Source organism: Gavia stellata, chromosome 15, assembly GCF_030936135.1.
Source record: "Gavia stellata isolate bGavSte3 chromosome 15, bGavSte3.hap2, whole genome shotgun sequence".
In the NCBI taxonomy this organism is placed as follows: domain Eukaryota; kingdom Metazoa; phylum Chordata; class Aves; order Gaviiformes; family Gaviidae; genus Gavia; species Gavia stellata.
In genome coordinates this window covers 19,145,522-19,161,628 of record NC_082608.1, presented here as the reverse complement: position 1 = coordinate 19,161,628, position 16,107 = coordinate 19,145,522, and the positions used below count along the sequence as shown (strand labels likewise).

Here is a 16,107-nt window from a genome sequence, read left to right as displayed (position 1 = left end):
TAAATTTCATTTTTGTTTTAATCTATATTAGAAAATGCAATTTTAGGACAATAAAACATCTGGTCCTCAGTTTAGGTAGGTAAACATCTGTGGGCCTGCGATTCTAGCTACACAGAAATGCATGTGTATAAAATCCAGATTTACATTATAGTCTAATCCTGCATTCCCATCTTCATGGAGCACTCTGTTTGGATGGGAGCCATGGCTTGGATACAAGCAGGTAAGAATATCAATACTATAGATAAATCTTTGTCCTTGATATTATTTCAGCAAAAGACAACTGTTGGTTTAGATTTAAGCTTATTTAGCAGGATTGATTTTTCTTATGTATCTTTTGAAAGTTTCTCACATAACTCCTTAGATTTTTCAAACTTTTTTGAACTAAGAGATTGCTTTCAACCCTTTAAACTTGTTGAGGACAGCAGCACTCTCCTTACCATCAGTCTTCTAAATGAAGAAAAATCATTGATCTAAGAACATCTGACAGTACTACATAACGTATGGGCACTGCTGGCCTCAGTGACTGAAGGTGGTCAAAACAAATGAGCTGAGGAAGAGCAAATAAAGCATAAAAGAAAAAAATGAGATGATGTGTGGAAGCAGACAGTGATGGTACTCGATTTATAGAAGGCAGGCAAGGAGCGTACATGGACTTTTGCGAGTCATAAGCAAACAGTTTAAGTCATGAAAACAGAAAGGTGGTTCCCAAGGGAAGCGGGCAGTGAGGGGATGAAGAAGAGTTCACTGGGGGACAACATCAGCAATAGAAAAAGGAAGATCTTCCAGAAATAATACTCAAGGAGCAAAATCATGGGAACAGAAAGAGGATCATGAGATGACAAAGGTCAGAAACATTGCTTTTTATGAAATACTAGAAGAATAATTTTCCGTATAAAAAGACAGTGGGGAAAGTGACAAAAATAACAGCGAGAAAGGGGATGTCACACTCAGCAAAAAGGAGTCAATGATACATCGCTGAAATTAGTCTTGGTAGATCTGAAGCAGGAAGAGGAAATGGGAGTAGAGAGGCATTCAAGGGATGCCAGATATGTTCAGATTCTGAGAGTCACATGACAGACTCAAGGAGTTTGGAGAGGAAGGAAAAATTAAAGTCAATTATTAAAATTCAGAGAAAGCTCCTTGCAGGCTGCTGGCTAAATAGTAGGCTTGAAAGGGAGAAAGACCACAAGATAAGAGTTTTCTGTTCATTTGGTTAGTTTGAGGGGTTTTGTTTTGTTTTTAAAAAAGAGAATGATGAAGCAGGCAGAAGGGATTTTGAAGGATGATGCAAAAAGACGACGATAAATTTCAGCACTGGGCAAATTAAATATCAGGAAGACTAGACAAGGAAGTAGCTGGAAGAAATCTTCCACAATATGCAGAGAAGTGAACAACAACATCTGTATAAAAGCTGCATTAAGCCAAGTGGAAGAGGAGAATAGGACTTACAATACAAACTCAAAAGGATTGGCCACAGAGCAATAGTGTTGGAGGGAAACATAGGGTCAGGTAACCAACTGGGATTCAGGGATTTTTGATAATGGGGTCAAAATCTAGAATGGGAAAGTGAGGATAACATCAATGCTCTGTGTAGTGTTGGGATTATACTTTTTCTTGTGACATATGGACTGGGAACACAGGGGAAAACATTTGTAAAACCAAATAAATATTAAGTGACTGTTAGACAGCCGGCTAGAGAAAGGGCTACCCTTTAAGCAAATAAGCATCTGGGACTCTAAGGCAAACAAGTCCTGGAAATAAGCCAAAGTAGAAAGTACAAGGATATGAATAAATTACACTCCTGAACCATTTTTCTCAACAGAGACTGTAACTGCAGAGAGCTCCGTATGAATCCCCTAATCTGTTTTCTTCTTAAATGTATCAACACCGTTTTCAGTCCAGTAAGTTCAAGAGACGATGAGCCCTATAGAATTTTATTGCTTTCCAAATGAGCCTCTTTCATAAACACTTACTAACAATTTTACTTGAATAAATGTACAGCTCCTTTTAGCGTGTTGATTTTTATCGGTTCACTATTTTAACGTTTCAGAGCAGAAGGAAAAAAGATATTTTGTCTAAATAATCCTGACATTTTGATTCGTGTGCACAGATGGTTAGCAAATTTTGTAGTAGCCAAATCAGTTCTAGTGTTGCTGACTAAAATCTTAAAATCTCATCTGTCAGTGAAGAAATTGATAAACTGATCACAAAACTCATTCCACTCCAGTGGAATGACCTAAGCAGTCATATAACTATTATTTTTGTATGACTATACTTCAGCTTTATAAATCCTTTCTGCTCATATAACCTGCAACCATGATGCCACCTCACACATATTGTGTAATTGCTATTAAATAGGGTTTTGTCTGGTGCAAATTGAATATGTTGAGATCTATAGTGTGTTATCTTGTTTAATTCTACTTTTAAAACAGAACTCCTACAGATGCTAGAGGCATATTAACAGTGTGGGTTTCTTAACTCATGGGATTAGAGTGATATTTTGCTACACATCTAACAATTCCTCTATTTATTACTCCTCAAATCATCTGTGCTGTGTCTGACAAAAAGATTTAGAGTAACCCTTTATGTACATAATATAGAAGTCCCTTCAAGCCACAGAACATTTTTGCTGGCTGCACCACAAAGGTAATACCTGGTCACCTATTCTCCACTACCTGCCCACCAATTTACATACTGTCTAGGCCGAATCAGATAATAATGATTTAGGAGCCACTCTGCAATGAATATCATATACAGAAACCACAGTGTTTCCACACAGAACTTAGGATTTCAGTCAATTGGACGTTACATAGGCAAATGAGGTTTCTTAATACAGAACCCAAAAGTTAATTTGAGAAAAGAGATTGAGGCGTTCTTTCATATCTTGATCTGAAAATAATTGTGTGAAGTTTCTTTGAAGTCTGGGTGTCACCTTTCTGCACTCAATGTTGAAAGTGGAACTCCTTGGACGGTTAACAAGGGACAGCATGCTATATACCACTCTTGGAGAAGAGTGAAATTAAAGGAAATTTCCATGGAGTGCTCCAGCAGCACATTCAGAGGAAAAAAAATTAATTTCTCAGGCAAAAGACTCCAATTTTAAAATTTACATTAAAATTGAAATCTCTAGAAAGCAGTCCTTATTTGATTTGAAGGTAACTGCAAAATTCCAGCTGGAGAGAAAAAGTTTAATTGGAAAATCACATAGCCATTCCTAGCAATGACTGCTAATAATTATGTTTATACAGCCTCCCTGAGTAAGTGGTCAAAGACTAGGTCTGGAGACATTACGTTATCTTTGTTTAGCTTGTGCTTCTCTCAAGAGCCTCTGTTTGAGCCTTCCTTCCTCTTTAATTTCTGCTATCTGGTTACTTACCCAAACGTATTTGTGCTAGATGTAGTTAAAACTCTTACTGCTACTGTTTGCTTTGTAATTCAGACCTTAATATCTATGGTAAAGTTCACACTTCATAGACCACATTGAGGAAGCATATTAACCTTCACTTCTTGTAGAAGAGAACAATAAATTGTGGGTTTATGGCTTTTTTGTTGCTCGCAGTGTTTGGATATTTGCTGTTAACAGAAGCAGATGGAAGAAGTCTTCAGAGGATAGTCAGCATTGGAATGGTTTTGTGGTGAGAATTTACCAGCTGTAGTGAGAATTGCTGTTATTACCATTGAGTTGCTGTTGACCTTCCAAGCATAACCAAAGGGTTACAAAAAGCAAGGACTCACACAGAAGTTTGCATCAGGACTGCTCGGATCAGCTGATCATAACGAATCAAGGAAACCGAACAAAGGGCAGGAAAGGAACACAGAAAATTAGAAAAGAGAAAAGGACTGGCAAAAATACAAGTTTACTATGTGAGCTGACTTGGAGAGTAAGAATGCTGGGAAAAAATCAGATCTGGAGAAGCAGTGAAGTGCCTTTGTGTTCCTCCCCAATTTCACACTGTTTGAATCATCATTTCTATTCATAGAACCTTTCCTGTACTTATACAATGTTTCTCAGCTGCTTTCAGATTATAAAGCAGGCACTCTGTTGTTTTATGTACCACTGAAATGTGTTTATCTGGAGATTAAATAGACAACTTCATGTATTTCATGACCTTGGTGGAGAGAAACAAAGCAATGAACTCACCCCTCACAAGCAAAGATAAATGTAGAAGTCTGCTGCCTACTGCTATGCAGTGTATCCAGCTCTAATTATGTGATAAGTGGATGGACTCAGTGTTAAACATATTTTGCAAAAGTTCTTGAACAAAGTGCTTACACTGGTTATGCAGATAGCTTGCTCAAAGCCACATGAATACAAATTATTATGCACACAGTATGAATCTGGATGAGTACAGGAAACACTGGTCTTCCAAACCCTGTTTTTTGCTGAATAGTCCTCTATTTCAGTCAATGTCCAAAATAAGCGTATTTGTTTTTCTGTCTCTCTCTAAAATTATTATATTCTTACTTGTAATGCTACAGCAGAGTATTTGCTTTTAAGGTCATTGGTAATTTAATCCTGAGTGATGCTGACTATTTCTCATCACATGAGAAACCTCAAACCAGCTAATTCTGGTAAGAGCTGACACACGATATTGAAGAAGAAAAAAAATAACAAAAAGGTAATTTCATTATCCAGATAGGCAGATTGTTTGAATAAGTCTTCCAGATGTCCTTAGCTTGGTACCACCACAACACAACTCAGAAATATTAACAAACATTCTTCTTGATCACAGGCATTTTTCCAAGTTATTTGGAAGTGATTAGGTTTAGAAGATAGACAGACATTTGGGATCCTAATTGCACTGAGAGTCAAAGCAATCTATGCTCCTAAGCACAGCTTTTTAAACTCCAGTGGGAATTAGATGTCTTTACACCTATGTTTTAAGTCCAATAAGCTCTTCTTTTTTATCTTTGACTTCTAATTTTTTTTTTAAAAAAGAGATCTAAATGCCTATGTTATTTAGATACTTAGATTCCTAAACTGCTTATGTGATTTTGAAAATATTTTCTGCAGCTCATGACAACTAAGAAAACTCTGAATGCCATAGACTTTAACACAACTGAGTGTAGTGACCAATTATTACCATGAAGAAATGGTACAGTTAGTAGAACTTTACTGAAAATTTCAAATATTGTGTTATTTTTGTAGTGAGAACAGAATGCTTAGAGTCTTCATTTAGAAAATAAAATATTTATCACTATTTAGACGCTTGTTTCCTTTTCACATGGATTTAATAAATAACTTTTCATTTGACTAATAGATACTCTCTAAACTAAACTAATAGATACTTCGCAAATGGAGTCTAGTAGAAACACATATACATCTACAACTTTGCCTCGGCTTAAATATGAAACAACATGAGTCATTTATGGGACAACTTGATCTCTTCTGTTTTCACCAAAACTGCTAGGTTAATATTTGTGGGAAACTACATGAGTATCACAGGTTTAACACAAAACTTATTTATTTATTTTAAGTAATAAATGATATATGCTGAGTTGCAAAGTTGTCTTCTTCACACACGGTCCCGATTATACAAGAATAAAAAAGATATTAAGGGCATAATCTGTCTTCTGTATCTATGAGGATAACAGAAGATGTAATGATTTTAAGTTCTAGCAAAGGCAATTCAGATCAGGCTATGCAGAAATTTTCATTGTTAAGATTTGTGCAGGAACAGACTGAGAAGCCTTTTGATTTTCGATCTCTGTTTTAAGAAGATATGAGACAGATATCTTACAAGGATGATATAGGAACAGCAATCCTACCTTGATCCCATTTCCTCTATTTTCCATGACCAGAGAAATTATCTTTGAATTCTGCCTGTGACGTGAAAAATATACGAGGTAATGTCTTTCATTGGTTGTCAGGCTGGCTTTTGGGCACCTGGAGCCTCAGGTATGTCAAGTGTGTTAGTGAACTGCTACAAGAGTATGAAGTGAAAGTAAAGCTGAGCGAAAAGGTCAGTGCAAATATTTATCTAGTGTAGGGGGTTTCTGAAGGGTAAGATACGATTCGGGAGCCTTGCTATCTATATTTACAACTCTAGAAAAAACAAGGATGGCCAAAGAGCTCATGTCTGATGAGCCCTAGCCATCAGGAAGCTGTTCTTTATGCCAAAGTTTACTAACAGCTGTAGAGGCTTTGTCCTGCTCTGTTGAGTTTCTCTATGAATTCTGCTTTCTCTGCATGTAAATTGTCTCACAGTCCAAAAATAGGAGCCAAATGGAAATTCCAATATGCATGTGATTTTGATAAAATGGTTTTACCCTTTCCACAAAACTCGTTCTCGTGACAAAGCAGTACTGGAGACAGTTTGCTCCAATTTGAACAGGCTGCTAGAATTTAAGACTGGATCCCGTAACATTTAGGCCATAGTACAGCTCTGTCTCTTAACTATTAGCCTGGCAACAGCTTCTTCCCGTCTGTTCAGATCTGCTTATTGCTGCTCAAGTACCTCAGCTGAGTCACCTGGCCTTCCAACATCCAGCATGAGAGAATGGTACGTGAAATGGGAAAAAGCCAGCTCAGCTTGTTCTCACCATCTTGCTGAGCCACGCTGGCAGCTCCTGCTGGTTTTTTGCCTCTGTTCAGTCTGGTTTACGCACTGACTTCCCTCCCAACAGGAAAGTGAAAGAATGCTAGTACCCTGGCCATGCTCCTGAACTGTGTGTTCATCAAAGGACAGCACTCTTTTTCTCCGTTTTGCACACAGCTATGGTCCTCGCTAGTGATTTCTCCAAATCAGATCTAAGGGTCTAGAGGAGGCAGCTGCAGGGGAATCATCTACCATTAACAGAATTGTTAGTGTCCAAAGGCAGGGTCCAGCTCACTGGCAAGACTGACAGAGAAAGGAATAAGATTAATCAGGAGTCCCAAAGGGCAACATTTTCCCTGTAAGACAAGATAAGAAGGACCAGGGTTGACTTTCAGATCACAGAAGAAGGGGAGGTGAGATTTGTTGTTGTTTTTTAAATGTGCAAACTGAATGGACAGATCTGGTCTGTGTCGGTAAGGTATGTCTAGCATGGAAAATAACAATAACATGTCTAAGAAAGAAATTTTTTTAAAAGAAGTGTGGAAAAGAGAGCCAGGAGGCTACTTAAAAGTGCTTTTAGCTCAATATTTGGTCCTCAGTATGATTTAGCCAATACCAAGAATCAAGACAGGGACTCTGAAAGCTACAAGTGTGTTTCTCCACAGCCTGAGCTGAAAAATAAATTTCTCCAGATGGTGCTCTGAAAGTCTCACATCCTCTTTGAACCATGAGCAGACGGAGATACATATTGTACTCCAGGGGCTGTTTTACCCCAGTGGGTAGCACAACTGAATCAGAAGACAGTGCTGGAAGTCATCATAAATCATGGTGACAAGCAACCTATTCACTTACAGGTCTCTATAGGAATTGATGAATCATTTATTAAAGCACATATTAGTCATTTATAACTCTTTTATAAACCATTTCTCAGTAGGTATTCAAAATGTGAGCAAATCATATTTTTCACTTAAGACTTACAGCACTAGTATATCCCAAATTTCACTGCGGTGATGTTTTGTCACATTACAGAAATGTTAGGCAAACTTCTTTATTTAAATGGAAAATTCATTTCTAAGATCATATATTCATAAAATCTAAACTAGGAAAAATATTTTCCCAAGTCTTACTCTCCTGATGTGACAGAATTCTTTCTATTTTACATTGCTTTGTCCCAGAAATGGATGAAGGTGAGGATGTGTGGAGGAAGGGCTTAGTAACAAGGGACACGATCTGATTCCCATGAGCAACCCAGTCTCTGATGAGAGGGAAGGCTCGGAGGAAACCGTTAACTGTCCTTGAAAGCCTGTTGTGATAAGAGACAGTGGAATGGTAAACAAGAAGAAGGAGCTACATCCACGAAGAGGAGAAGTGCTCCTGTGCGTGCACAAGAGCACTATACCAATCACACTCGCCGCCCTGGCGCGTGAACAGAGGCTGTAAGCCAATTATACAAGTGTTGCGGACGCGTGTTCTTGGCATCTGTCTATATATACTCTGTAAGCTTGAATAAAGGAGAGAATGACTATACTCATATTGAGATTTCATCATTACTCCGGGTGGTTCTCCCTCTCCAACAAGGATGGAAGTGGCAGAAAGAGGAACTGTCTCAAGAATGAGACTGTTCCCTGGCCAAGTGAAGTCTCCTTTTCTTATGAGCAAGTGAGAGCACTCTGACTAGTCCCACTACTTTTCAGTGTATGACTAGGGATGTGCTGCTGTCCCAAACATGCAGTGAAGGACAGATGTGAGAACTAGGTGGACTGTAGAAAAATCATCCCCTTAAGCCACATCACTGCATTCTTCTCTCAAGCACCTGATAGCATTTACTAAGGAAAGACAATATATCCAGTATTAAGGAAAAACAAAGTATTACTAAAAAGCAGCAATAGAAGCTTCTTCCTTGGGAACAGATACTTTAAAAAATCAGGACAAAAGCCAGAAGAGGGAGGCAAATATACTCAGTGGAATCCCATTTTTGAGCATATACTCTGCATTCAGTAATGGTATAAGACCAGAAGTTGGATTCGTTGTACTGGTTTTTTGGAGGAGGGAGAATAGACAGGAGGGGGTGAAATCCATATTGTTGTCATGTTGAAACAATGTTTTCTCCTCCACTGGGTCTTAGGGAAGATCTGGGCAGAACCACGCCTACAGGAACAGATACAAGAGAAGTATTTGGCAGCATGTGGCTTCCAGCAGATGTTATATTGCTAGTTTTTCATTACACTTCAACCACAGTGACACTACCTGTAGACTAAAATCACTGTTTTGCAGGCATACAATACTGCAGTGGTCTGTCACGAATTGTTAAAGTGACACAAGAAAATAATTCTCTTTTTTCTTAATGTGCTAGATATAAAAACAATACTCAGCACCATTAGCATTCACTCAGTCTAACTCATTCCGACACAGTTTGAATATCCTGCAGTACACAAGCCAGGTATCAGATTTTCCAGAACGATCAATTCCTGCTCTTTGCTTTGCTTCCTTTCTTACTTTCACATAAGTAATCCCTTGCTGCTGAACAAAAGTTGAGCCTAAGCCCTTAACTTGCTGGAAAGGAAATGCCAAATTTCAGTTTGTGATACAAAATATACATTGTATTCAGTAATAATTCACAAAATTAATTTAAAAACAACTTCATATTATAGAAATTGGGTTGTAAATTTTAAAAACTTCGTGAAAAAGAGGCCACTAACTTTACAAGTATCTCTATTTTCATTCTCTATAATTTAAATCTGGCACAATATCCCGCCCATTGTGACCTTTTAAAAGGTAGACCTTGTTACCTCACCTGGGATTTTTGGAGGGGCTCTTAAAACATTGATCTTTTAGGCATTAAAGATGAAATTATTTAAGCCCCTGGACAGAACAGGGTACTGTTTGTACATCTGAATGGATTTTTGCACTGCTCAGAGCCTGTTATGAACAGTAAGGGTAAGTATGTATGTGAAATAGTACAAGGCAGATATTTTGGAGGTGTGTGGAGTGATGGGGCAGTAACAAAGTAGTTAACTGGTCTGAATCCCACAAAGCAGTGTATCATACATTAACCCATCAAAGTACCTGACACATAACCTCAAGGGCTTAAACTGTTCCTCTGAAGTTAATGGAAGTGCTATGTTGGATCACAGCCAGGTTTGCTCAGCTTTTCCTGTGATTACGCCCTGACACACCATCAATGAATTTTCCCCTACGCACGAAGGCCACAACTGCATCAGAATGGCATGGGTGTGGTATGCAGGGGAAAAAATAGCAGATGGAAGAACAGATTCGCTAGACAAATACCCCCTCTTACAGCAGGATTTACATAAACCCAGTAGAGGCTACTGCAAAACTGTGTACAGCAACAAAGGAGCATTTAGACCATTCTGAATACTTCAAATAAAGTCCATTAATGAGCATTTTGAATAGGTGTGTAAGGACCTGACCTCCAAGGAATAAATATAGTAAATAGGAGAACACAGAAGTGTATTATTGCTTAGGGGAGATCCATAAACTTGTTTCTGGAGAAAAAAAGCAGAAGAGATTGGTCAAGTGTCAAAAGGTAAAACTCATCTTCAATGGACAGAGACATGCTCACGCATGGCTGAGATTGCCATGCACCAGGGACTCAAAGAAATATGTGTTAACACATATAAGATTTATTGGAAATAGAAATATATAGAAATATAGAAATTTTCAACTTTGGAGAAAGCTATGAAAAAATAATTAAATTTCTGTCTTGGCATTAATATTATTGAAATCATATATATCTTAATAAAGATATATATAACAATGCATTCTACAAAACACCACTTAGTGCACAGGCTGGGGTACCCAGTGTTGTACTTATACAGTGTACAGACTTTTGAAGAAATCCAGCTCTTACAACTTCATTGGCTTTCACTGTGTCAGATCACGAATGAATTTGGCCCCTGTGCTTACAGATGAAGAGAACACATTGAAAACTTGGCTTAATTGAGCTACCTCAACAGCATATGACAAATAAAGGCAGAGCTATTTTAGGTAGAAATTATACTATCAGAAAAAAACACAGGCCAGTAAATAAGCATTTGTTTTACAGAAGGGAGAAAGGCATTGAGAGAAAGTATCTTTAAAGAGAAGGAAGATAGCTGGGAAAACACATCAATACCATAAGAACCCAATCCTAAAGCAGCCTGTCTCAAAGTAAATAAAAGAAGATGCACTCTGAAATCAAACCTTCAGATTTACTGAATTTGAGCTTTCTACTTCAAAAGTTATGTTGTAGAATATGTCTTTTTCTTTCAAGTTTTCTTCAAATCAATCTTATTGCAGCATGTGGTATGCAACTGGTATTAAAATACAATAACTAAGTACGTGAAGCAGTAAGCCAAATAAAGTGGCATTAGCTCTATTAATAGACACTCTCCCTCCTCTTACACTACTTATTTTAAGTAGAGCATATGTTTCTAAAGGGGCCTGACACCATATGTCTAAAGACTGATTTTTCCTGCCTTATTCATGGAATAAGAATATCACTTAGCAAGGCAGAGGGGAGATTTCTGAGGTCATTATCATCTCTAAACAGTGAAAGGTTCAAAACCATGTCACAATGTATTAAAAAATCAAGAGATGTCTCTATAGGAAATTTGTATGTCATAAAGTGCAAGAAAAATGTATAAGACCGGACTTTTCAAAGAAATCTGCATAATGCTGTCTTTTCACACTTGCTATTTTATTTCTGTACTGAAACCACCAGACTTTCAAGGATACAAAGTACCTTTTACTATCACTGACTGAACTGAATGTATAAACATTTCTGAATTTCCACAGAAATAGACACTGTCTAACAGTACATTTGGGGCTAAGCAGGCACCCAAGTTTTTTAACATGCTTGCCCAAATTACCAGAGAAAACTATTAAGTTGAACAGGAAATATAACTATAAAAAGATTTCTTCAAAAGAAGAAATATCAAAGTTTGGAAATCAAGTAGGCAGGACTCTAAATGACATGAATTGCTATCATTATTAATACAATTACTTCCTATTTCTAAATACACTGAGTTGTCTTTTTATGTTGTTATATTCCAGCGGGCTGAAAAAATACAATATTTTAAATATATTGTAACTATTGATTGTCAGGAAACAGCTTTCAGAGCATTAAAAGCCTGATCTAAAGGGTAATTTTAGGGGAATTAATAGTTTGATCAAAGCCACTTAGTTATCACCTATGTACTTGAAAGGTTTGGATCAGGCTCTCCATGGTACTTTTCAGGTGACTGAAATGATCTTGCCAAAGCATTTTACTTAAGTAATTATAGATACTGCCACTGATTACTGAAAAATAACATTCCTGTTGGCAAAATTATCATTGTTTCTTATTTCTTCTTTCCTTTTTTTTAAAAACCTTCTCCATCTTTTTTTAATCTGGTTATCCAGTTTGCATTTATAAAAGAAATAATTATTCAAGTAAAATTGCAGTAATTTATTTCAAAATAATCTGTTGACAAATCATTACAATTAGGACAGGAAAAAAAATTAAAAAAGGTAAAAATATACCTTAAGCAGAAAACCAAGACTTTTATAGCAATAGGCTTTCCTCTTCTTCTTCTAAAATTACCTTAAAATCAGCATCCCTCATGCTTGCTTGTCACCTTTTGGGAATATTCCTTAAAAACTGCAGAGCCTCAGGAAACTTTTACAGCAAAATCCAAACCAGCAGTTATCAGGTAAAACTTTTGACACTGTCTAATTCTCTCCAGATACCAGAGGCAAAAAAAAAAAAAAACCCAAACAAAAATCTGACTAATAATAAATGTAGGAAAGGGAAGAAACCAGTGTGAGAAGGGCAGAAAGGTTGGTAGATGCTTTGCCTGAAACCAGAAAGTTTGCTGTAGCACTATTACAGTCTCCTGCAGGCAATGAATATCTTTTGTTTTGGTTTGGTTTTTTTCAGACTTTTCAGCATTCTTCAGCGGATTCAACTTGCAGGGAAAAAACCTTTCCTTGCAAATTCCACCTGTAGGTTAAATTTAAAGCTGTTAGGACTAGAGCTTTCATTATAGAACTCTCAACACTAGCTGTCTCACAGGTGAAGTATTGAAGCCAGGACAAAACATACTGCTTTCACCCATGTTCCAGACCATCAAAAGGTCTAAGCTAGAACGTAGGCAATAGGGAATTCGCTATTTTCCTCCATAGGAGCAAAAGGAGAAAGTTACCACTAGCAAACGTATTTTACAGGTTTTCATCCTTCTAGCTAACCTCTGAACAATATCTCTTGACTCAAATTTTTACCTTGTTGTTGCATTTTGTTTTGCAAATGATGCATACAAATTTATTAATGTAAAAGAAGAAAAGAGCAGCTCTGGGAAAGTCTGTCACCTTGAGATAAAAAGTTGTCTTTAAGTATTTTCTTCCATTAAGGAACATTTTTACATTTAGAAACAAGCTAATTACAAGCACCATTTTGTAGAACACAGATGGCAAACTCTTACCTCCTTCTTGGTAAATTCTGGTGGATGGTCATTTTTGTCATCAATAAGAATCGTTGCAGTTGCTGTGCCAGTTAGTCCAACATCAAGACCACCCATATCCTTAGCTTCTATAACTAGCTCATATTTCGGGGTTTCCATAGTCTGAAAAAATAACAGAAAAGGAAAGGTTAAAAAAACCCACAACAGATTACATATTACTTTTAATTCACATTAAAATAATAAATAAAAAAATGTAAAACTTAATTTGGCCTGATAAAACATAGCATAGAAACGGATCTGTTCTCACAGTGATTTACCAAAACAGCACAGCTTTCTATGAACTTCAGCTGTTACAATGGAAACCTTGTCTGGAATACAGGTGAATATTGGTAAACAGTACATAATCTATCCTGTTATTTAAGAAGATTAGGAAAGAGGAAAGAAATTAAAATATACCTGCTCTTTAAGAGTAAGCTCTCACTTCAGTACACCAATATTTAGCAGCTTGCCTCATCAGTGTTATGATGGGTACATAATTAACTACTAATGTCACAATCTACATATAAATTCACTTTATTTTATTAAATTGCATTCATTCTGTGTATTAGCATTTAGAATGGTAATCTAAGCTTGCTTCACTGTAAGAAACAAGAAAGCAGATTCTAAAATGGACAATGACTGCCAGTTATTGTACAAAGCAAATGTGTATAGTAACATTAACGATTTACATCTATAAAATCCGATTCCTGTGTCATGGTTACTTATCTGACTGCCTACCTATTATAGAACCAGATGGCATAGGGTCCATAGCAAAAGCCATCCTTAATTTCCCTCCCTCGAAAGACAGCCATAAGTCGGAAAAAAAATTTGTGGCCTCTGCTCTGCAACAGGAATGCTACAGCATTTCTAATTCACCTCTCGCATCAGGCATGAAAGCACATCTGTTTGTAAGCTGGGCAATGGGGTAGTAACACATCCCATCAAAGGGAGCTATTATCAGAATCAGAACCTACTCCCATGGAACTCTTAGAGAATTTTGACATGGATTTTGCAGGAGACAAGACTGGGCACCTAATTAAAATGAATATTTTCCCCATTTGTATGGCTGCCTTATGTGGAACCATCTGCCCAAAGACTGTATGTGCTGCATCATCAATGGAGGACACAGATGGGAAAGCACTGCAGTCACCTTTAAAACTATATGGTAAAAATATCGCGTGTGCTCAGGAATGTTTTTTCAAACCTTCCTTGAAAAATAAGTCTGGATCCCAGGGGCAAAGCCACATAATGATGCCTGAAAGAGTGGCTAGGGCACCACTGCTAGAGGGCTTTTTTAACCTCAGACCTGCTCTATCAGCCCACTGTGTTTACAAGAACCAAGGGTACACATCTTCGACATCACTCATCCTATGTCCTTCATCTAACGCTTTTCCAGAGAATTAACATGCAGGGAGACAACTGGTGTGAAACTCCAAGCAACACCGTGATCTCTGTCTACCACTGCCTTATAAAGCAGTATCAAGGAAGCTGAATTAGGGCTTATCTCATAGCAGAGAACAGAATCATAAAACAGTTTGGGTTGGAAGGGACCTTTAAAGGTCATCTAGTCCAACCCCCTGCAGTGAGCAGGGACATCTTCAACTAGATCAGGTTGCTCAGAGCCCCATCCAACCTGACCTTGAATGTTTCCAGGGATGGGTCATCTACCACCTCTCTGGGCAACCTGTTCCAGAGTTTCACCACCCTCATCATAAAAAATTTCTTCCTTATATCTAGTCTGAATCTACCCTCTTTTAGTTTAAAACCATTACCCCTTGTCCTATCATTACAGGCCCTATTAAAAAGTCTGTCGCCATCTTTCTTATAAGCCCGCTATAAGTATTAAAAGGCTGCACTAAGGTCTCCCCGGAGCCTTCTCTTCTCCAGCCTGAACAACCCCAACTCTCTCAGCCTGTCCTCATAGGAGAGATGTTCCATCCTTCTGATCATTTTTGTGGCCTCCTCTGGACCCACTCCAACAGGTCCATGTCTTTCCCATGCTGAGGACTCCAGAGCTGGACGCAGTACTCCGGGTGGGGTCAAGAAACAATGATAATTCTGCCAACAGGAATGTTATTTTTCAGTAATCAGTGGCAGTATCTATAATTACTTAAGTAAAATGCTTTGGCAAGATCATTTCAGTCACCTGAAAAGTACCATGGAGAGCCTTTCTGCACTGCAAGCGCACATTGCCAGCCTACGTCCAGTTTTTCATCCACCAGTACCCCCAAGTCCTTCTCCACAGGGCTGCTCCCAATCCATTCATCCCCCAGCCTGTATCTGGCCATTTAAAATTTTAAAAGACTTATTTCTCATCTCTAGCTTAGCAAAGCAACCTCTCGGGCCACACAATCCTCTCTGTAGCTAAGTGATTTGAAAGTATTCACTAAATCGTGCATTTTGCATTACGCATTTTCCTGGGTACATCACACCACCTTTCTTGGAGCGTGTGTAAGAAGGAGATCTCAATTCCTTAGTACTTAGATCTTGAAGCATTTTTAGGCCGTGAGTGAAACAACCATATCAGTTGCTCATCAGATCAGATATTATGAAGCAATATATTTGCATGTAAAATCAATGAGTCAAGCCAGAAGATATATTTAGTTCTAAAAGCATATGGACTACTAGAAAATCAGATGCCACTGCCACTTAGGGGATCCTAAGAAATGTATTTCCTTAAGTCTTACAACATTATTGAATGAAATTCATCTCAGAAGGCAGCAAACCCAGAACAGGAATTTGATTTATAACATCATATAAATAAATATAAGCAAAGAAATATTACTGACATGTCTCCAACACAAATTCAGATTACAGAGTGGAACAAAATTTACAGTTTTCATATATTTATTTTCTAAAATGTTTTCAATGTATTAAAACCTGAATGGAGCTTCTCTCCCCTCTGCTAGATGCAACTTTTTCATTATTTTCATTAAGAAGTTGTTACTATTGTATGGAAAACTTGCAAAGCCATTTATCACTTCATGTTTATAAGCCTCTTTGCTCAGAAAGAGGCCCATTTTTACTCACAAACTGGCCTTTCTTCCTTTGAAAACTGTCCCATTTTCTATTGAAAGCAAGCCCATTTA

General features: G+C 37.6%; 1 protein-coding gene across 2 annotated transcripts in view; it reads right to left on the bottom strand.

Moving 5' to 3' along the window:
• Positions 1-16,107, bottom strand: part of CDH13 (cadherin 13) — a 535,620-nt gene that overhangs the window by 105,279 nt on the left and 414,234 nt on the right. For both annotated transcript variants that reach the window (XM_059824681.1, XM_059824680.1), the window contains exon 8: positions 13,001-13,141. In XM_059824681.1, coding sequence (XP_059680664.1) covers positions 13,001-13,141 — 141 coding nt within the window. The remainder of the gene's footprint in view (positions 1-13,000; positions 13,142-16,107) is intronic.